The sequence below is a fragment of the Oncorhynchus masou genome, chromosome 5, assembly GCF_036934945.1.
Source record: "Oncorhynchus masou masou isolate Uvic2021 chromosome 5, UVic_Omas_1.1, whole genome shotgun sequence".
In the NCBI taxonomy this organism is placed as follows: Eukaryota; Metazoa; Chordata; class Actinopteri; order Salmoniformes; family Salmonidae; genus Oncorhynchus; species Oncorhynchus masou.
Window position 1 is genome coordinate 64194119 of NC_088216.1, and position 22410 is coordinate 64216528.

Sequence of the window (22410 nt, forward strand, 5' to 3'; positions counted from 1 at the left end):
GTCCTCATTTGTTTCAGGGGAACCTCAGGAATACTGGACTAGACTTGGACCATGATGAAGACATGGATGATGATGGCCAGGTAGGTTGAATTGTTGCTCCGACTGACCTCATGTATATCTTCTTATGGATTTACAAAAACTACAAAATTGCTTGAAAATAATTAAACAGATGTCTAGCGAGGCTATCCTTTCACATACATATCAATATGCCATCTTATGCAATGGAGAGCATGTTTTCTATATTATTTAGATAACAGAATATAAATGCTTACTTAGTCTCACACTATTCTTGACATAATTTAATATCAGGCAACATTTGAAGATACGGACACTGCTGAAGACCCCTCAGATGAAAGAGAGCAAGAGGCATATGGAAGACCGCTCTTTGACAGATCAAGCCTTACTGTTGGTGGGGCTATTGTTCTAATCATGTGTTTTGTTGTATGATTCCAATCTGTCATGGCTTGCTCTGCAAGGGCTGCTTACGTTGCTCTCTGCATTGAAGCCAAACTCTAACCTGCTTACCACAAAGTACCTGTTCATAAGTCTTCAAAGTATGTAAGGGTATAGTGGAGTTTCATTTTGTTTGACCTGAATGTTCTACACTTAGGTTCTAACTGTAATGCTACGTGCAGTTCTTGCCATACAGAGACAAGGTCGAACACACTATAAAAAAGTGTTTTCATTGTAATTCCAATGAAGCAACAACTGCGTGATATGTTTGAGAATAGCAATCTGTTGGATCTTATCACATAATCTGAGGAAAACATTGAAGGCATTTATGTTGTTAAACAATGCAAAACTATTGAAGCATTATCTGATGCAAACAATATTTAATTGACATAAAATTCTGATGGTGAATCGGTTTTCAAATCTCCAAGCTGTCCATATGGCCAATACACTTTGTTATTAATGAGTTGCCCTTTAAGATCTATCATGCAGTAAGATATAATGCAATAAGAAATTGTGTTAAAGGTGCATCCCCTCTGTTGCTTATTGACTCATTTGACATTGTCAATGGCTTCCTCTTAGGTGTTACTAAGTACATGAACAACTTGTGGTTTGACTCTTTACATCATATATCCCCATGGTACATTGGTAGAGAAGTTGGTGACGTTGACAATCGCTTGAATAGTGTAATGCTTATAAAGAGTGTCACCAGAACTCCAAGGTCATTATCTGAAAGAGCACTTTGTAAAGATTCTGAATGGAGGAACTGGCTTTTGTTTTACTCACTCATTAGTGTTAATGGTGTTGTGTCTTTGGCTGTGCCGGATTAATTGATATGACATGCTATTCTATAAAATAATTTCTCCGTAATTAATATCACCTGATTGAGCTAATCATGTAAATGTAATTAACTACAGAGTCAGGCACCGCAAAATAATATTTATAGAGCTGTTCTCTTCCGAATAAACCCCTAAAGACCTAGTAATATTTTACATCAATAGCCGTCAATATCAATTATTGTCTTAATTCAGTCTCATCTGGAAGTTGTAAATTATTTTATCTGGACGAACCCTGGCTAACAATTTGAATCAGCAATACAAAATTGGGTTTAATTGTTTATTTACTAAATACCTAACGAATCACACATACACATAATTAAATCAGAACTTGATTACAAATGACGTCATAAAGGAAAATGTCCCTAGCGGGCGGAACAGATATGACACCTTGTTACACAAAGGAAAAGGGGCTGGGTTGAGTGAAAGAGCGGGAAGACGGGGACAAAGGTGAAGCTGTGCTATTGTAAATACATAAATATCTTATGCATTCTAAATGACCGCCCATTTGGAAAAGGAAAATGCAATAAATATTTACTCTGACCTGCGCTTCAGTAGGTTGGTGGTAGATGGAAGACCGTGTTGCCAAACCGAGTCCTCTGTCCTTTGAAGAATGTCTCTGGTAGTCAATTGGATAAGTTGTAGTAACGTCGTTGTGTGATAGACGGGATACTCTGTCTGTTCCTTCCTAACCCTCGTTTGCAGCTGCTGTTGCTAACTCAACGACTAAGAGGTATCACTTCTGTAGTGAATAAGAGTTCAAAGTTCATACCATTCGCAACCAAAGCTCACGCTGATGTTGGCTTCATTCTGTAGTTATTATCTGAACCATTCTGACATAGGACCGTCGACCTCACATCCTCGGAACAGGAAGTTATGTTTTCGTCAAGGGCTTATATAGGAAGAGAGAGGAGGATGTGTTTGAAAAGTTTATAGCCCTTGTCCCTTCACAGGGGAGGGCCACTGATTGAGCAGAGCCCTATCTTATGAAAACCCAAATGTTACATTTTAGAAGCTAAAATCACATTGCATCCCATCACAAATAATTCCCTATTCAAACATTTACATTGAACAACAATTCCGTGTGAATCTGATAACTCTGATGTGTAGACTTTCCACTGTAGAGTTTATGTCATCTTATCATTGTTGAAAATGTCTCAGATGAAGACTCAACTGACATCATATTCATTAAGTACCACCGCATATGTTCAATTGTTCAGATTCCCAGAATATAGTTCATTTCCCCCCACCTAGTGACGTTCCCAGAATCGCTATGTTAACCAAGTGTTTTGCAAATGTAACCTCAGTAGGGTAGAGAGAGGAAAAAGGGGGGAAGAGGTATTTATGACTGTCATAAACCTACCCCCCAGGCCAACGTCATGACAATGGTATTCTTCCAATGATCTATCTCAGGCACTTTCTAGTTGAAGGTATTGGTTTGCTGCTTCTAGAATAAAGAAGTCCAAATGACCTGTTGAGAGCAAATTAATTGTTGACAACCTTTTTCACAAAGACTCAGATTTATATGCTATGAATCACATGACCTTTCATATTCATCAAATTCTTCATATTACAGAGTCGGTGGAGAACTGGGGTCCCTTGTGGGTCACATCAAACTTTATGTTTGAAACTGGGAACCACACATTACTAAACTTATAGTTATAGGCACCCAGTGTGTACCTCAGCAAATTGCTAAGACATTTGTCATCTTCCGACAACTACCACTTTTAAAAAGAACATCTCAAAGAGGGACACAGTGTCAGTGATTTAAAAAAAAATCTATTAAGGGCTTCTCTTAGTTAAAAATGCTGAGAAATTCAATGATTCTGTCACCTTGATTCTGACGAACCTTGTCTATTCAACAAGCTCTAGAGGTTGCTAATGTCAATGTTGTCCCAGACCAACTGATGTTCTATTCCACGGCAGTTGTTAAGCAGTTGCTAACTACCTTTATGGAAATATATTGTATTGTTAATTGTAAAAAATAAAAAATAAAATACAGATTTTTTTTATTGATTTGTTTTTCATATTTTAAAATCATGTGAAATGATGTCAATATCACACTTGTCAGGGCCTGAAACTCAGGTTATAAAGTTTTTTTTATTCCATATTCACAAAAATGTCCAAATTAAATTAACTGCTCTCTGTTACCATCTATGGAAGCATATAGTAGCTGTCGAAATTCAATTTGAATTGGATAATGATAATTTGATAATAATGATAAATCAATATCACCAATATCACCACCGACTAGTAAGTTGCTCTGGATAGGAGTGTCTGCTAATTGACAAAAATGTAAATGTAATTTACATTTCAAATTGAATTTCAACACTATTGGATGCATGCTCATATACTAAAATAAATTAATTATGCCCTAGTCTATGGATTTCACATGACTGGGAATGCAGATATACATCTGTTAGTTAAAAAAAAAGTAGGGACCACAATTTGCCTCATGCAGCACGATACATGTCCTTCGCATAGAGTTGATCAGCTTGTTCAATGGCTGTGCGAAGTTATTGGATATTGGCGGGAACTGGAACACGCTGTTGTACATGTCGATCCAGAGCATCCAAAACATGCTCAATGGGTGACATGTCTGGTGATTGTACAGGCCATGTAAGATACTGGGACATTTTCAGCTTCCAGGAATTGTGTACAGATCCTTGCGACATGCATTTTCAGCGGAAACATGAGGTGATGGCAGCGGATAAATAGCACAACAATGGGCCTCAGGATCTCGTCACAGTATGTCTGTGCATTCAAATTCCCATCGATATAATGCAATTGTGTTCGTTGTCCGTAGCTTTTGCCTGCCCATACCATAACCCCACCACCACCATGGGGCACTCTGTTCACAACGTTGACATCAGCAAATCACTGGCACACACGACGTCATACATGCTACGCTGTCTTCCATCTGCCCGGTACAGTTGAAACCAGAATTCATCTGTGAAGATCACACTTCTCCAGCATGCCAGTGGCCATCGAAGATGAGCATTTGCCCACTAAAGTCAGTTACGACGCCGAACGGCCGTCATGTCAATACCCTGGACAACGACCACGCAGATGAGCTTGTCTGAGATGGTTTATGACAGTTTGTGCAGAAATTCTTTGGTTGTGCAAACACTCAGTTTCAGTCTTAGACGATCCCGCAGGTAAAGAAGCCGGATGTGGAGGTCCTGGGCGGATAAGACAGGTGAACTACTCCAGGTATAACAGACTGACCCTAGCCCCCCGACACATAAACTATTGCAGCATAAATATTGGAGGCTGAGACAGGAGGGGTCGGGAGACACTGTGGCCCTGTCCGACGACACCCACGGACAGGGCCAAACAGGCAGGATATAACCGCACCTACTTTTCCAAAGCACAGCCCCCACACCACTAGAGGGATATCTTCAAACCACCAAACTACTATCTTGAGACAAGGCCAAATATAGCCCACGAAGATCTCCCTATGGCACAAACCCAAGGGTGGCGCCAACCAGGACAGGAAGATCATGTCAGTGACTCAACCCACTCAAGTGACACACTCCTCCTAGGGACAGCATGGAAGAGCACCAGTAAGCCAGTGACTCTGTCCCCATAATAGAGTTTGAGACAGAGAATCCCAATGGAGAGAGAGGAACCGCAGAGACGGTGGTTAGTCGCTCCAGTGCCTTTCCATTCACCTTCACACCCCTGGGCCAAGCTACACTCAATCATAAGACCTACTGAAGAGATACGTCTTCAATAAAGACTTAAAGGTTGAGACTGTGTACACGTCTCTCGCATGGATAGGCAGACCATTCCATAACAATGGAGCTCTATAGGAGAAAGCCCTGCCTCCAGCTGTTTGCTTAGAAATTCTATGGACAGTAAGGAGGCCTGCATCTTGTGACCGTAGCGTACGTGTAGGTATGTACGGCAGGATCAAATCGGAAAGATAGATAGGAGCAAGCTCATGTAAAGCTTTGTAGGTTAGCAGTATAACCTTGATATCAGCCCTAGCCTTAGCCTTAACAGGAAGCCTATGTAGAGAGGCTAGCACTGTAGTAATATGATAAATTTTTTGGTTTCTAGTCAAGATTCTAGCAGCTGTGTTTAGCACTAACTGAAGGTTATGTAGTGCTTTATCCAGGTAGCTGGAAAGTAGAGCATTGCTGTCGTCTAATCTGGAAGTGACAAAAGCATGGATTAGTATTTCTGCATCATTTTTGGACAGAAAGTTTCTGATTTTTGCAATGTTACGTAGATGGGAAAAAATCTGTCCTTGAAACAGTCTTAATATGTCCGTCAAAAGAGAGATCAGGGTCCAGAGTAACACCGACGTCCTTCACAGTTTTATTTGAGATGACTGTACAACCATCAAGATTTATTGTCAGATCCAAAAGAAGATCTCTTTGTGTCATGTTGCCTAAACAGTCTATGACTGTCATACACCCTTTTAGTTTTTGTTGTACTAGGCTACCTGGCTAAAATGCTTGATTGCTAGCCTAACTTTCCTTCATGGTTAACATTAGCGTAACGTTTCTACATCTAGCTACATGTTGAACTTCCATCCTCTCAGGCCAGGGCCACAATGTATGAATTCATGGTTGGATCAGAATTGCCGTTATAATCATTGGCCAGTATTGAGAATTAAGTTAAAACAAAATTCCAAATCCCATGACTAATTTAGGAAAGAGACAATTTTAGCTAGCAACCTAGCCACCGGAGGACAACAACAAAACAGGATACAACAATTAAAATGTTCTTCTAATGTGTTGTGATTGGTCTGAAGCCAAATCCAAACGGGTTTCCCTTGAGACTGTTTTTTGGTGCGCCAGGACCATTCACAGGTGAGCTCACTCAGTTTATCTCAACGCTGATTGGCTACTATTATATACTTTTTCATCAAGGGAGGCCAAATGCCTGCTGGTTTCCTTGCATTTAATGCTACGGGTGGAAACAATGTCATACTCTTTTTGACCAGACATCATAGATGGGCTACAAATACAGAGACAAAGGGGTGGTAAGATTGTCACGTTCTGACCTTAGTTCCTTTGTTTTGTCTTTTGTCTTTTGTTTTAGTATGGTCAGGGCGTGAGTTGGGTGGGTTGTCTATGCTCGTTTTTCTATGATTTTCTATTTCTGTGTTTGGACTAGTATGGTTCTCAATCAGAGGCAGATGTCAATCGTTGTCCCTGATTGAGAACCATATTTAGGTAGCCTGTTTTCGATTGTGTTTGGTGGGTGGTTATTTTCAGTCTTTGTGTGTCTGCACCAGACAGAACTGTTTTGGTTGTTTCTTTGTTACTCAGTGTTCAGTTTTTTTCATTAAATAATAATAATAAAAATAACACTTACCATGCTGCACTTTGGTCCTCACCTTCTTCACAAGACAGTCGTTACAGAGATAGATTCAGCCTCTTGTGAATTGAAAGAAATTTATGAAACACAGAGATGACAGAAATTATTTTGTATGTTGTTTTTTTGTCATTTTTAAGGGGAAGCCTGGCTTCCCTTGGAATTAAAAATTAAACAGGTACCTGTTAGAGGACCACAAACCACTATTACGCTCTTTTAAAAAAGGGTTCCAAAAGGGTTGTTTGGCTCTCCCCATTTTGGTTCCAGGTAGAAAGGGTTCTATATGGAACCCCAAAAGGTTCCATATCAAACGGGTTCTTGAAAGGGTCCTCGTATGGGCACAGCTGAAGAACCCATTTATGTTCTAGATGTTTTAATTTATTCTAAGAGTGAAGGATATACTCATAGGAAACCCTGTTATGGGTAATTGTAAATTGTGGGGTACGATCAGGGTCGTATTCATTAAGGCAAACCATAGAAAATCATTTCACAACAGAAAACAAAAAGTAAAAAGTGTTTCTTATTGAACAAGTTCATGTAGTGTCTCTGTTTTAGTCAGTTTTCTTCTGTTTGGTGCTTAATTCAGCATCTAGTCCACATTGGTTCAACTTAATTTCATAGAGATATAGATTATTTAGATGAAATAGAAAACAATTCCTTATAGTGTAAGTGTGTGTTTTGACACACCGTGAAGTAGGCGGTCTACCCCAGTATGATGAGCTGGATGTTCCATCCATATCTGACAAAGGCAATAAAAAAGAGGAATATGGAGTACTGAATATGTTGATGTCCAGTACTGATAGCAGCAGAATACCCAGTTGACTCAAGCTGCTCTTAGAGCAGCAATATCTAGTTGACGCTGTTCTGTTTGAAGAAATGCCCCCTGTATACTCATGCTGTTCCTAAAACAGCAACACAAATTGATGACACGGTACAGTTCTGCGTTTAAGCCGCATTAGAACCAGTTGACTCAAATTGCTCTTAAAGCAGCAAAAGCAGGACACATGGGATATCTAGTCAGTTGCACAACTAACTGGATTCAGCTGATATTTGTCTTCTGCATTTATTAACGTGACCCCTGTGAATCAGAGAGATGTGGGGGCTGCCTTAAACAACATCCTCCGTCACTGGCGTCTGAGGAGAAGTTGTTGTGGGCAGAATGGCAGAATTCCTGAAATTTAATCCTAGTAAATATTCCCTGTTTTAGGTCAGTTAGGATCACCACTTTATTTTTAGAATGTGAAATGTCAGAATAACAGTAGAGAAAATGATTTATTTCAGCTTTTATTTCTTTCATCACATTCCCAGTGGGTCAGAAGTTTACATACACTCAATTAGTATTTGGTAGCATTGCCTTTAAATTGTTTAACTTGGGTCTAACGTTTCAGGTAGCCTTCCACAAGCTGCCCACAATAAATTGGGTGAATTTTGGCCCATTCCTCCTGACAGAGCTGGTGTAAATGAGTCAGGTGGTTAGGCCTCTTTGCTCGCACGTGCTTTTTAAGTTCTTCCCACAAATTTTCTATACGTTTGAGGTCAGGGCTTTGTGATGGCCACTCCAATACTTTGTTGTCCTTAAAAGCCATTTTGCCACAACTTTGGAAGTGTGCTTGGGGTCCTTGTCCATTTGGAAGACCAAGCTTTAACTTCCTGACTAATGTCTTGAGATGTTGCTTCAATATATCCACCTAATTTTCCATCCTCATGATGCCATCTATTTTGTGAAGTGCACCAGTCCCTCCTGTAGCAAAGCAACCCCACAACATGATGCTGCCACCCCCGTGCTTCACGGTTGGGATGGTGTTCTTCGGGTTGCAAGCCCCCCCCTTTTTTCTCCAAACATAACGATGGTCATTATGGCCAAACAGTTATATTTTTGTTTCATCAGACCAGAGGACATTTCTCCAAAAAGCACGATCTTTGTCCCCATGTGCAGTTGTAAACCGTAGTCTGGCTTTTTTATGGCGGTTTTGGAGCAGTGGCTTCTTCCTTGCTGAGTGGCCTTTCAGGTTATGTCGATATACTCGTTTTACTGTGGATATAGATACTTATGTACCTGTTTCCTCCAGCATCTTCACAAGGTCCTTTGCTGTTGTTCTGGGATTGATTTGCACTTTTCGCACCAAAGTATGCTCATCTCTAGGAGACAGAATGCGTTTCCTTCCTGAGCGGCATGTTGGCTGCGTGGTCCCATGGTGTTTATTCGTGCATACTGTTTGTACAGATGAATGTGGTACCTTCAGGCATTTGGAATTTGCTCCCAAGGATGAACCAGACTTGTGGAGGTATACAATTTTTTTCTGAGGTCTTGGCTGATTTCTTTTGATTTTCCCATGATGTCAAGCAAAGAGGCACTGAGTTTGAAGTTAGGCCTTAAAATACATCCACAGGTACACCTCAAATTATGCCAATTAGCCTATCTGAAGCTTCTAAAGCCATTACATACTTTTCTTGAATTTTCCAAGGTGTTTAAAGGCACAGTCAACTTAGTGAATGTAAACTTCTGACACACTGTAATTGTGAGAAAGTGTATTATAAGTGAAATAATCTGTCTGTAACAATTGTTGGAAAATGACATGTGTCATGAACAATGTAGATGCCTTAACCGACTTGCCAAAACTATAGTTTGTTAACAAGAAATTTGTGGAGTGGTTGAAAAACAAGTTTTAATGACTCCAACCTAACTGAATGTAAACTTCTGACTTCAAATGTAATTTAGGACATGTCCAAAATAAGTGGGTCATAGTCCCCTCATCCTATTTGTTCCTCTCGCAGTTGTGAGGTGTCTGGGAATATTTTATGCAGTATAACTTTTGAGTAATGTAACCTGTGTATCACCTTAAACTGAACAGGGTTGTGTCTGGCATTCACTGAACTGTGGTTTATATTCTGGAGAGCTTCTACCCAGTCCTACTCATCTGAGTATTCTGAACCAAGTTCCTGCTCCCAAGCCTTTTTAATAGTGTCTGTGGATGCCTCAATGTGGGCCTGTAGCACATCATAAAGTCTAGGATTGTTTGGCTTCATGTCATACTGTGGGATATGTGTCCTGAATAAATTCCTGATTTGGAGGTATCTGAAAGAATCTGCTGCTGGCATGTTAATGTATTTGGTTTCTTTGCTGCATGCTCCTGCAGAATTTTGTGCTTCCTATTTTCCCTTCACTTTTTTCCACCAAATATTTTCAAATCCAGTCACTTGACACATCTACTCCCCGCCAGCTCTCAGTTTCAGAGATTGTGTGTGTGCTCACAACCTGGATACTGCAACCAACCCCTTAAACCAGTTTGGGTGAATGTTGCCTCATCAAAGTGCCATCAAAGTAATCCAAGTAAATTATCAAAGCAGGTTATGCCACTTCTAAAGTGCATGAGAAACGTATCCAACTATTACTTATCAGAGTGGGAGCAACTGAAATATGCCTTCACAGCAGTGGTGGCCAACGTTTCTCGGGGGTGGGGAGTGAGACAACCATTCACAGCCGACACAGTCAATAAATATATTCCTCACCAGTCAACCTGTCAATCAGGATTAATGGTCTTTAAAAAACTCCCTTCAGATGGCAGGCCTTTCCAGCACTGCGAGAACGGGTAGTCAGAGCTCTATAAATTAAGCTGCCAGAGTCAGAGGCGGTAACGTCTAAAGGAAGGAACACAACACACTTGTTGTAGACGATTCCGTAGCGCATGCCTTTGGAGACACTCGCGCCTTCTTTAGGTTACTCGTGTTCAGTTTTGTTAAAAGTAACAAAGTACTACCGGTGTAAAGAGGTATTGAATCAAATAACAGTTTTGCCAGTATTCTGAATAAATCGAGAAACATGCTTGAGCTCCGTATATTGACGAGCTTATCAATTGTAGGACATTTTGACATCAAGTGTTGCAGTAGCCTACTTTAGTCTGCTATTAGTTTTAACCCGATAATTACCTAAAAACCTAATATTGAACTCTGCTCTGCCAAGGACATCGCGATTGGAGGATATCGTTACTGAACTTGTGTTTCTGTGTTCGAAAGTTGTTCTGAGAATTTAGGTTACTGTACAAGAAGTAACATGGATTTTAAGTGTTTGGGCTGTATGGTGCTGTTCCCCATCCACATTCTATACTACATATTGAAAGCAAGCGTGTGCTTACTGCAACCAAGTAGACGGAGAACCCTGACCAAGGAGGTGGTGCTGATCACAGGCGGGGGGCGAGGTATTGGTCGTCACCTGGCTCAAGAGTTTGCCAAGCAGGGCGCTAAAAAGGTAAATTAAACAGATGCATGCGTTTAGTTTCTCAAACTTTTGTTTTTATTATGCAACTTGTTGCGCATTAAAGGTGAGTGGGTCTACTTAGCCTAGACAATAGGAGTACTCAAAATAGCCAGTATTAGCCCACACCTGTGCAGATTTTCATATCTTTTGAATTAATTATATGGTTATAACAACGACTGGGTTCATACCCTGTACCTCTGAACACCTCCAGTGCTATACATAGTCTTATTTACACACATTTCTTGACAAAACTATGATTTTTTATTGACGTAATACTGCCCCACCCCCATCCTCCTTTACCAAAATCTCCATATGTTTGCCTAGGTACATTGTGAGGGCAAAGACATCAGTTTGCCTATGTGTTACTCCAATCTATTGTTTCTTCCAATATGAATGCAGGGTGTCATGACCTTAGGAGTAAATGGGCCATTGAGATTGCAGGACAGTTTTGGTACAAGTTGCACAACAGAGTAGGTCAACCAGAGGGCATGTCTGCAGAAATCGATGGTCCCCCTCTGACCGTTTGACCGCTGCCATAATATAGTGAAGAACAGAATTATATTTGTTCAGCCAAAACTCTGGAATAGGAGTTATGGCTGAACATGTATAGTGGATGAGATCAGGCATCATTAATGTCCAGAAGAAAGTTGTATTGGTTTATGACTGCCAGCAGAACTGATCAATTGATAACAAAAACCCTACTATGGATTTGGGATGAATGTGTGCTTCTTTTTTCTACTTGAAACTCTCTGAAGAAACATGTTTGAAAGCTAATCACATAATCCTCACAGAATAAGTGTTGTTGTTCATCTGGGACCAGCAAAGGAACACTTACCTATGCCAAGTGCCAACATAAAACATCACATTGCCAGAATAAAACAGATTCAGATGTGTTTTTCAAGCTAACCAGAAAGGCAGAAATTACCTTACATTGAGTTCATTAGTGAGGTGAAATGAAGCCTACAGAGGAAGGTGACATGTTTTAGCTGCCTCGCCCATCCTAAACATTCACCATCCAGCCAGGGGTCTTATAAATAGCCTGTCTCCACTCCCATCCCCCTCCCTAACAAGGAGCAGTCACTTAGGTTTGAAATACCTCGGTGACTACATTGACAGTCCCCGCCAAGCCTCCACTACTGGTCAGATTACCCACTATTCCTATTATAACTTCCTTCAAACATTACACATCTGAGTGCATAGTGAGCCACCGTGGTGTTCTGTTTGCTCTCATGTGTAATGGACAGAGTCCAGTCCATTTTACACCTCTTGGACACACAGATTGAGACATAATCATGTCACAAGGATTTCATATGAATACCACATCCCCCTTTTACAAATCAAAATCAAATCAAAAGATAGTTGCATGTTCGCCATGTAACTTAGACCAATAATGACTAGCTTTATGAATTGCCATATTTCAAACGACAGAGTCGTAGTTGTTATTTAAGTAATAAGGCCCAAGGGGGTGTGGTATACAGCCAATATACCATGGCTAAGGGCGGGTCTTTAAGCACGACCCAACACGGAGTGCCTGGATATTGGTCATATACCACAAACCCCAGAGGTGCCTTATTGCTATTATAAATGTAATTAGAGCAGTAAAAATACATGTCAGCATTCATGCCTCAAACGAACCGGTTTATAATTGCTGTTCTTTTATGTGGCCTTTTCCTCGTGTAAAATTGCAGCTTATTACTGTCTGAGCTAAAAAAATAAAAATAAAACATTTTAAGTTAAAGTGCTTTGGCCTCGCTCATCATCCTTCCATCAACATCTTCTCATGGAAGAACCCGGAGGAAACCTGTGGCTTTTAAAAGCTATCATTTGCTTCTTCACAACAAAGGGGGGTCAGTTCTGAAACTCAATATTTTGATCATAATAATGTGAACATGTGGAAGAAGTACAATTTAGAAAACTAAGAGATAATGCAATCTTTCTCAGCCCTGGCTTCTCATCTGGAGAACTGGGAACATATGCCTCTACCCAGGTTGATTAGTTGAAGCACTATATAGTGTGTCTTTGTGTGTGTGCTTGTGTGTGTGTTTGTGCTTGTGTGTGTGCGTGTGTGTGCAGGAAGCACGCTGCTCCCAGCTGGGTATTGCCCTGCAACTGACCCTGCTATCTCTGCACTAATTAGACAGCAGCAGGACAGGCGACTGCCTCCTGAACTCCCAAAGCCCTCTCTCCCTGTTTGCCCCTATCCTCTACAGCTGCTGTGAAGAGAAGGGTTCATGCCCATCTTTGAACCCAGGTTTCCCCTTGTGAAATATAATTGTGTTGTGGTGTAGGCATGTGATGGCCACACCGCCAGTTCATCATTGCACCCTGACACATCAGCCCTCTGTAATGGCGAAGACTTACTGTCCTTGAATAGACCATCAGTTTTACACAATTGGTGAATGTTGTTTAATCTGGTCAGATATGGCACTTCAGAGTAATCACTGGTTTATCAGAGATACTTAGTCACCTGATGTGAGGGAATTTAGAATTAGTTTTACCTCGACACGTAGGCATCCTAAACTGATAGCTCTAGATTTAACTGGCCATTCTTTGTGTTGTCACTGGCAGATAAGCATAATGAATTAAATAACAGGAAAACACAGTGTGAATACTGTTAGGATGAAATCCTATAAAAGGCTTTCAGTCATTTTACTAGACCCACTTGCCACTTGTCCATCTCTTCTGATTACTAAAATAGGCTGGCAAAGGAAGCAAACAAAAATGCAAACAAAGACCCATCCAGTGGAAAGACAACCATGTTGAAGTCTTGGAACTGATAGAAACTACATGTCATGCAGATTGTGATCCTCCCACTCAAATGAATGAAGGCCCCAAAGCAAACGTTTCACTTTAAAGTCTCATTCGCTTAGTGCTTCCATTATGTAAATCACAGACAGCTGATCAGATTGCCCTAGATGTGGTGTTGCAGTAAAACAAGACAGATAGCAGCAAAACCTTAGGCAACCTTTGGAAAGCTATGCATGTTTGAGAGGTTGAGATATACTATCCTCCTATTAATTCCTAAAGAAATATGTGCTTATAGCCCCTGGCTGTCACTGTGCTCTTCTCCATCGGGACAAGGATGTCACTGTGACCTGTACTTGTGTTTAAGTGATCTTCCCTATTAGAATTAGGATTGTTATAGTTGCACAACATTGATATCATACTGTAAGGGTGGGTGAAAGACATGCACGTTCTTGCACACACCCAGACACACACAAACACACACATACACACAGGATCACTTTCTTTCTGCTCAAATATTAACCTGGGTCACAGGCAACCAGCCAAGCGCTACATTTGGCCCCCTCAGTACTTCACACACTCACTGTTTTCAGACTCCCTGACCAGAAATGACTGGGCTCATGTGTCCAACAGGCTGTGTAATCTCTTTGAGAATGTGTGTTTGAGAGATGAGGAGGGCTCGACACCTTATTTCATTACCTTTCCCTGACCCCAAAGACTGACAGATCTAAATGCCCAATCGCTGCCCCCCACCTCCATCCTACCCCATGTTCTCTGCTCTAATGACTGAGCTTCATTTAGCCTCACCAGGCTGATGAAGAGACAGTTCATTCATACTGCAACTCCACCCACTTTATCTCACTCTAAAACTATTTGTTGCACCTAAAAATGGCCTCTCTGTTCTATGAATTAAATGAACATTTCAACCAAATGATGTCTTCTCATCTTTTTGGACCAAATGCTGCAAACATGAAATGTCTATGCACTTATTGAGAGCATGAGTTGTTGGTATAGTTATTTGGTTTTGGCTACCCATTGTTAGGTTCTGAGCAAAGAGAGTAAAAACTCAAAACGGACGACTAGTAAAAGCTCAAACCAAGGTTTACTCAACCCACTGGGTGCTTTAGCTGCAGACACAACATACAAGTCACACAAGCACATATTTATACCTTTTGACTAGGAGTCACCTCTTTGTATGTCTAAGATAAACATCCTTCTCTGTTGTTAGGCAGAAACTCAGTAGGTTCCTCTTACTGGTATTGTCATGGTCCTCCCTAAGTTTAGAACCTTCATAATCCTTGAAGTGTGTGTGTGTGTGTGTGTGTGTGTGTGTGTGTGTGTGTGTGTGTGTGTGTGTGTGTGAGATAGGACAGTATTTCCATTAGACGGTCTTCGGGGTGGGCCCCTCTGGCCCCCCTCCCAGAGGTTTGTTGACCGTATTTCGAGTTGAGTTCCACATCCTTCCTTGTCCTAGTTCCACAGCAACTGGCCTGCGTTATCAGGAACTGAGACTAGACTGTTGCTCTTTGCCTCCTTCCTTAAGAATATTAATATCCATGTTTAATAACATGTTCCATAATACATTTTCTGTCTCAGTAACTTTTCATACACAAAGTCCCTGTTCACCCTTCATTGAGCCCCAACATATACATTTATTTTACATGTAAAGTAATCAATAAGTTCTAGTATGGCAACATGAATAAGTATATTTCAAGCCAGAATCCAACACCATTAAACTTATTTTAGTCACGTTTTTCTCAGGATTTGGACAACAATAAATGTACAGATCGCTGATTGTTAAAAAGCTAAATATCACTATTCAAGCAGCTGAGTTACTTGTTCGCCTTCTATTCAGAGCATATTACATAGAGTATAACACAACTTCATTGTCAGTCATTTTCTAACCCTATTTTGTAACCCATGGCTAGTTTACCTTCAATATGTTTCCTTTCTTAGGTGATCCTGTGGGGCCGCACAGAGAAGTGTCTGAAAGAGACATGCGAAGAGATCTCCCAATCAGGAACAGAGTGCCACTACTTTCTGTGCGACGTGGCCAATCGGGAGGAGGTTTACAAGCAGGCCAAGGTGGTCAGAGAGAAGGTATGCTGTTTACAGTAGATCCATAGTAAATCCAATGAGCAATTTTTATCCCACACAAATAAAAAAAGTTGTTTTGAGCCAGTGAAACGCTCACAGGTCAAGGTTTCTATCACTGCTGTTTACTTCCCTCGACAGAACTGGCAGGGGTTCATAGCTCCTTAATTCCTCTTCACCATATGACATATAGATTACACCTCAATTGCAATGTCTGGATAAGATAAGAGTGTTGAATATGACTGTCTGTCAGCTCTACGACATAACTTCATATGAAAAGAAAGTAGGTAGAAAGTGGATAACTTCTTTAATAGGAGAAATAGAAACGCTGTCTTGTTTTTTACGTTTGTTATGTTATTCTTTTCCCAGGTGGGAGATGTTACGATCCTGGTGAATAACGCTGCAGTGGTCCATGGGAAAAGTCTGATGGACTGCGACGATGACGCTCTTTTGAAATCTCAACACATCAACACAATGGGGCAGTTCTGGGTAAGTGTTGTTGAGGTTTAGGAAGAGAGGTGTGTTTTTTTTTTATAGATATATCAATCTTATCATTCTCCACAAGTGCTTTTAGTGGCCAATAACCCTGCATGTTGACAGAGGTGGGCGCCCAGCAGGCATGTCCGTCTCAGCTTCATTTACATGAGTGTAGTGGTATTTCCAAATGATAGGCTTACTGCTTCAGCCCCTAGGTAGAAAACCAGAAGGCCTATGGCACTCTGTTTGAATATAGATCAAACTGTCAGGTTGTGTGCAGACAGAAATGCAATCATCAGCTAAAAATAAATGTATACTCAATCTGTGGCTCCACTCGGGCCTGCTTCCCCTGTGTGTCTCTATTTCATGTCTTTAACGGCACATTTTCTCCCATATCCGCCCTCCCTCCCTTTTTCTCCCCCATCCAGACTACAAAGGCCTTCCTGCCACGGATGCTGGAGCTCCAGCATGGCCACGTAGTCTGTATAAACTCCATCCTCTCCCAATCGCCCATCCCTGGGGCCATAGATTACTGCACCTCCAAGGCCTCCTCCCTGGCCTTCATGGAGAGCCTGACTCTGGGCCTGCTGGACTGTCCCGGGGTGGGTTGCACCACCGTGCTCCCCTTCCACACCAACACTGAGATGTTCCAGGGTATGAGAGTCAGGTGAGCAACATGGTTCTTCACACCCTAGTTTAGATGAAACCATGTATTGTAGTTACTGCATACCTAATCTTGCTGGTTTTTCTGGTCCTGTAGGTTTCCAGCGCTCTTCCCTCCGCTCAAGCCAGAGACAGTTGCTGAAAGGACTGTGGATGCAGTCAGGACTAACACAGCCTACCTTTACATGCCCTGGACCATGCATGCTCTCGTTGTCCTCAAAAGGTAATGCCTCATGTCATTTTGACCAATTCAAAGTACACACATGTTTTTCACTCATAGGTAACCCCCTATCTCTGTATTTTCTCCACACCCTAGCTTTATGCCACAGGCTGCACTTGAAGAGATCCACAAGTTTTCTGGAACCTATACCTGCATGAATACATTCAAAGGGAGGACATAAACACAAATGATCCTGAATGTCAATACATATCAGAGGAACCTCATTAACGCCAGAGGATGTTGAAGGGAAGTATACATGGGCTACAGGACATTGGGAAACAATGAAAGCCTTTTGAAAGTATGCAGCAAAGTGTCATGGGGACTTCAGCATGTATCGTTGCTTCGGCAGGTAACTTTACTTACAAGCTGCTGGAACTTATCCTGGTCACATTCTTGATCTCCTGTGTGTAGTTGGACGGACTTAATACCATTCACACATTGAACATAAGCCATGCAAAACTTACCTGGATCAACAGCCTTTTTCCACAAGTCATTTTTTTGATTATCCTTTCTTTATCCTACCAATAATGTGTCTTTGAATGGAATCACATTAATAAAATACTTTTTCAGAGAACCAAGTGTCTCTTTGTGCATGTAGACTGGAAAATGTCTACTGAGTGGTCTACACAGCCGAGTTAACCGGATGGTAGAGATTGATAACATAGTTATGCAAACCATGAGATCTTTGACCATGCCAGGATGTGTTGACAAAACAGCAAATGAGCAACATTCATTGGAAGGCAAGACAAATCCATACACTGCCCACTTATACACTAAGAAGAAGAGGGCCGGGATTAAATCCAAAACGCCGTTAAATGGCATTTGACATTTAAAGGCAATTTCCAAGCCGACATCTGTAGCGTTGACCATAAATGCGCTAACATTGCCTTTAAAAGTAGTGTTGACGACTAGAGTGCTCGGATTGAATCCCAGCCACAAGTTGTTGCATGCTGGAAAATAGTTAATAGTTAAACCATTCATCTTTTATTGAATAATTGAAAACATGGTTTAAAAAGGCCTTGCGAGATGTATCCCTGATATCATCAAAGAGAACCTTGTAAATTACAGTACGTGTGGTGTCGGGGAAAACCTGATTTAGAAGGACAAGCTTTCATCTTCCAGAGTGGAGGTATTTAATGGTTACTAAATAGGCCTTGGTTATCTTTATGACATTGACATGCTGTACTGTATCATCAGGGGAAAAATGGACAGTTATCTTTGCCCTCCTTGCTGTGTGAGAGAGACCCTTCCTCTAGTTAAAGTGATGCTCTGAAATGTTCTATAATTTCAGCTAGTAGTTTTGAATGTGGTGCTCACAAGACAAGACGGGTCCCCGTTTTTGTGTACAATGTCATGCACTTGTGTACTTACAATTTGTATGATATGTTACGAATCCAATTCATACAATATGTTACACATTTGTTGTGCTTAAGATCCTGGACTGCATCTTTAATAAAGTGATCTATAGTATAGTGCACAGATAAACACCCAGAGCTGTGTTGCTGCTTTGCCTTCTGTCTGAGCAGAAGGCAAAGCAAGCGCACACACAAAGCCCCAGGCCAACCAATAAGAGAACTGTAAAAACAGGGAAAGTGTCTACCCTTTGGCTGCCAGACAAGACTCATAAACATTCATTTGAATCCCAGCGAACCATAAATACCCTACTGTGTGCTCAAGATAGGGCCGTTCATTATGATTAGTAGGTGACCCGCACCGCACTGGTCAGAGGGAGAGAGAATGTGCTCTGCTGGGAGAACCTGAGCCTCTGTTAAGGGCCTGTTTTTCCATTCCCTGACTGGGCTATAGTTGTTGCTAAAGAAGAGGGAGAAGACTGAGGCATGTTGAGACTGAACTAGGTTGATGAGGGAGCTATGTAGTGCAAGTATGATGGAAGAGAGCAAGGTTAGCCAAATGGTGGATAAATCAGAGGGAGGCTTGGGAAGATACACACAAACACAAACAGTCTTTGAGCCTGAGGTACCAGGCACAGGTGGAATAGGGTAGAGGTGTTGATGCATAGAGAGAACTACAGTACATGTCACACTGTCTTATTGGCCTCACCAAGAACAACGGCACACTCAGAACATTCTGGCATGAAGTAACAAAGAAATTAGATGCAGATATATGTAGGGTAACAACATTTTCAGTAATATTAAGGGATTTGAGCTGAGGAAGAATCTATTGTCTTCGATTGATCTCATTAAAGCATATGTTTTAATCGAAGACAGGCATGGTCCACTGTCCTCTAAATTCTCTCAACTTTCTTTCCCCATCAGCAATCAGAAACTATTGTTGCATTGCTCTTAAGTGAACTGTAATAATCTGCCATCTTTGTGCTTCATTTTAAAGCTGCAAGCCTGAGTGTACTTTCCTACAGAGGTACAGAGGTGCTCGGAATCCCCCTCCAATGACCTATTAAATACGTTATACGCCTTTGGCTCTGGAGTCCATTTAGCTAGGAGTGCAGTGATGCCGAATGCATGTACAATTCTGGGCAGTGTAGCATTCTGTCGTCTCTCACTTCATCTAATCCCCTGACTCTGACTTTCTTGGCCGTTGGTTCCTCACAGCCTGATATTGGGGCATTGCAGCATTAGCAAAGCTCTAGGCAAACAAACTATTGATAAGTGCTAGGAGGACAGAGAGGAATGGAATTATCCTGCAATAAACATTCTGACAATACAGTCATTGTATTCCAATGAGAGAAACAAATGTCTCATTTGATTGCATCACCATATCAGAGGAAGGCCCTAGCCACCCTAGTTATAGACTGTTTTCTCTGCTACCGCGCGGCTAGTGGTACCAGAGTGCCAAGTCTATGTCCAAAAGGCTTCTTAACAGCTTCTACCCCCAAGCCATAAACTAATCAAATGGCTACCCGGACTATTTGCATTGACCCCCCCCCCCAACCCCCCGCCCCCTCACCCCCATTTTTACGCTGCTGCTACTCTGTTATTATTACTATAATGGTCATTATTACCATGGTCATTTTACCTACATGTACATATTACCTCAATTACCTTGACTAACCTGTGCCCCCACACATTGACTCTCTACCGGTACCCCTGTATATAGCCTCGTTACTGTTATTTTATTGTTACTCTTTAATTATTATTTTTCTTCTTTTTTTTGTAAATACTTTCTTAACACTTATTTTTCTTAAAACTGCATTGTTGGTTAAGGGCTTGTAAGTAAGCATTTCACTGTTGTATTCAGTGGATGTGACAAATACAATCTTATTTGAAATATGTCCCAAAATTTCTCTGTTCGTTTTTTGTTAGCATTCTTGCCAGTTCATCCATCAAGAGGCAGGTTGGTTGTGTGATAAAAGGGTCAGTACTAACCCCCAGCAAGGGGCCCGCCTCCACGGCTCGGTTGGCCTGTCAAACAACAAGAAATATTGAGCAGCAGGGGTTAGAGGTCAAAGGACCAGTGAGCTCAGAGGGTGTTAAGGGCAAGTAAATGCCTTTGGTTATAGCTGTGGTAAAACACACACTGTGGCTGTAGTGTTTGTGTACACTGAATGTGACCTGGAAAGCCAAGCAACTCTACAGCTTCATGATTGTCAAATGTGATTGCTTTTCATTGATTTACTACTACTACTAAACATTGAGTTATTTGAAAATGATAAATGTTAATTAAAAAATTCAAGATATCTAATTATTTTCTTTATACTACGAGCTGACTGAAATGGGACCAATTCAATATTAAAAGCTTTGAAATGAGACCTACTGAGTAGTGTAATTTATTATTGGATGCTGGCCACACAACACCGTACAGGTCTCCTAACAATCTGTGCAGAACACCATATCTTCCTATGATCTTTGGGGGGTAAAGGTTTCGGAGCCGCACTGCATACTTCCTCTCCTCCTATCTCTTGTTTTTCATTAAGGTTCATTTCTGGAACAGCGTATCGCGTCGACACATCTGATCAGGAACAACAACAGTGCCACGGAGATCACAGAGAGCGCCATGCACATCTGACAAGGAATTGCATAACGGAGTCTCGTGAAATAAACGTATTGCTTTCAAGCATCTCTCTGCTGTGTTGAAACAGACTGATACTGGCATAAAAGGCCTGGATTCAGTCCATCAATGGTTACCATTTGTTTCTGTTTTTCTACCCTAATTTTGGATGAAATGTGTTCATCTTTTCTGATCTTAGCTTAAGGTATGATCTTCTAAAGGTCCAATACGATTGGATTCAACCTGGGTAGGGGCTAGTGTACATGTGACCTTGAATGTTATGCTATTGAACATTGACAGTTAACTAGAGAAAGTGGGAGGTAAGCGCTCGGGGGAAAACAAAGCAAAGCTGTCTTTTCAGAAAGAGGAGAAGGCAAACAGTCAGAGGTTGTGTGTGGGTGTGTGTGGGTGAAACACAGTTCACACTGTGGATGGGCTGGGGATATTTATAAAGCCCACCAGGAATCACGTCAGGAGGTTAGGCTGAAAAATGTTGTTCCCAGATGGACTGTCTCAGGCGGATAATTTATTACTGAACTGCTTCCTCATAGGTTACGCAATGGTGCCACAGCTCCACTGAACTCTGCTGTCAGATCAGACTATCCTCTCCCTGCTGCCCTGCCAGCAGCCTGCCTTGATCAAGGTGAATCACAAGTGGGTCAAGGGGAAGAATCCTCATCTCAGTGCCCCAGGCATAAAAGGAGACCAGCTTAAAAAGCTTATGCACTTTCTCCAAAACACGCCATCCAAATCACAACTGAGTGAGACACCAGATGTGAACTTTTGTGTGGACTTTTCTTGCCATTTGTTACTATTAACAGGAACGTCTGCTGGAATAAAGAGGATGGTATAGTCAAACTGCACTTTCATTGTTGGCTTGGCTTGGAAAACCTCTCAAACATTGGCCTCTCTAGTCCAAGGCCTGAGAGCTAGTCATATAGTTTGGAGGCGGCCTTTGTGAACTACACCTGAACCCATCTAAATGGAAACAGCCCAAATACACAGAGTGCGTCATGATGAAAGCATTTCCCTAAAGAGAGGAGAGGATGTGGGTTATCAAGCAGTGCAGGAGAGAAGAATAGCTATTTCCCAGAGGAGTGAGTCAGCATGCAGCTAAGATAGCTTTCTCAGCAGCAAAACCACTGTGGAAATACACAATGATTATAGTGGTGATAATCAACCCACTTTGATCACCTTGGTACAGAACTTGAGGTTCCTTCCTTCCTTCCACCATTTGGACAGTCCACGTTGGTGCACATTGCTGCAGCTACTGCTGCAAAGTAGTTAGGCTAGCATTCCCATATCCCCTTTAAATACAGAGAGGATAGGGTAGGAGAATATAGCTGAGCAGCTATCAGGCAACATACAGGAAA

The 22410-nt window shown here is 41.5% G+C and overlaps 1 protein-coding gene across 1 annotated transcript; it reads left to right on the forward strand.

The window, feature by feature from the left end:
- The first annotated feature begins 10187 nt into the window (after nt 1-10187).
- dhrs3b (dehydrogenase/reductase (SDR family) member 3b) lies at nt 10188-17645 on the forward strand. Its single transcript, XM_064966421.1, has 6 exons — nt 10188-10863; nt 15574-15717; nt 16081-16200; nt 16617-16855; nt 16949-17074; nt 17168-17645. The coding sequence occupies exons 1-6, from the start codon at nt 10669-10671 to the stop codon at nt 17250-17252; spliced, it is 909 nt and encodes a 302-aa protein (XP_064822493.1). The 5' UTR covers nt 10188-10668; the 3' UTR covers nt 17253-17645.
- Nucleotides 17646-22410: the final 4765 nt, after the last annotated feature.

What these genes read in the sequence shown, in the direction of transcription:
- dhrs3b (XM_064966421.1), top strand. Translation starts at nt 10,669, where the DNA reads ATGGATTTTAAGTGTTTGGGCTGTATGGTGCTGTTCCCCATCCACATT. An exon ending in CCAAGCAGGGCGCTAAAAAG is followed by an intron (nt 10,864 to 15,573) that starts GTAAATTAAACA and finishes TTCCTTTCTTAG; the next exon opens with GTGATCCTGTGGGGCCGCAC. An exon ending in CCAAGGTGGTCAGAGAGAAG is followed by an intron (nt 15,718 to 16,080) that starts GTATGCTGTTTA and finishes TTCTTTTCCCAG; the next exon opens with GTGGGAGATGTTACGATCCT.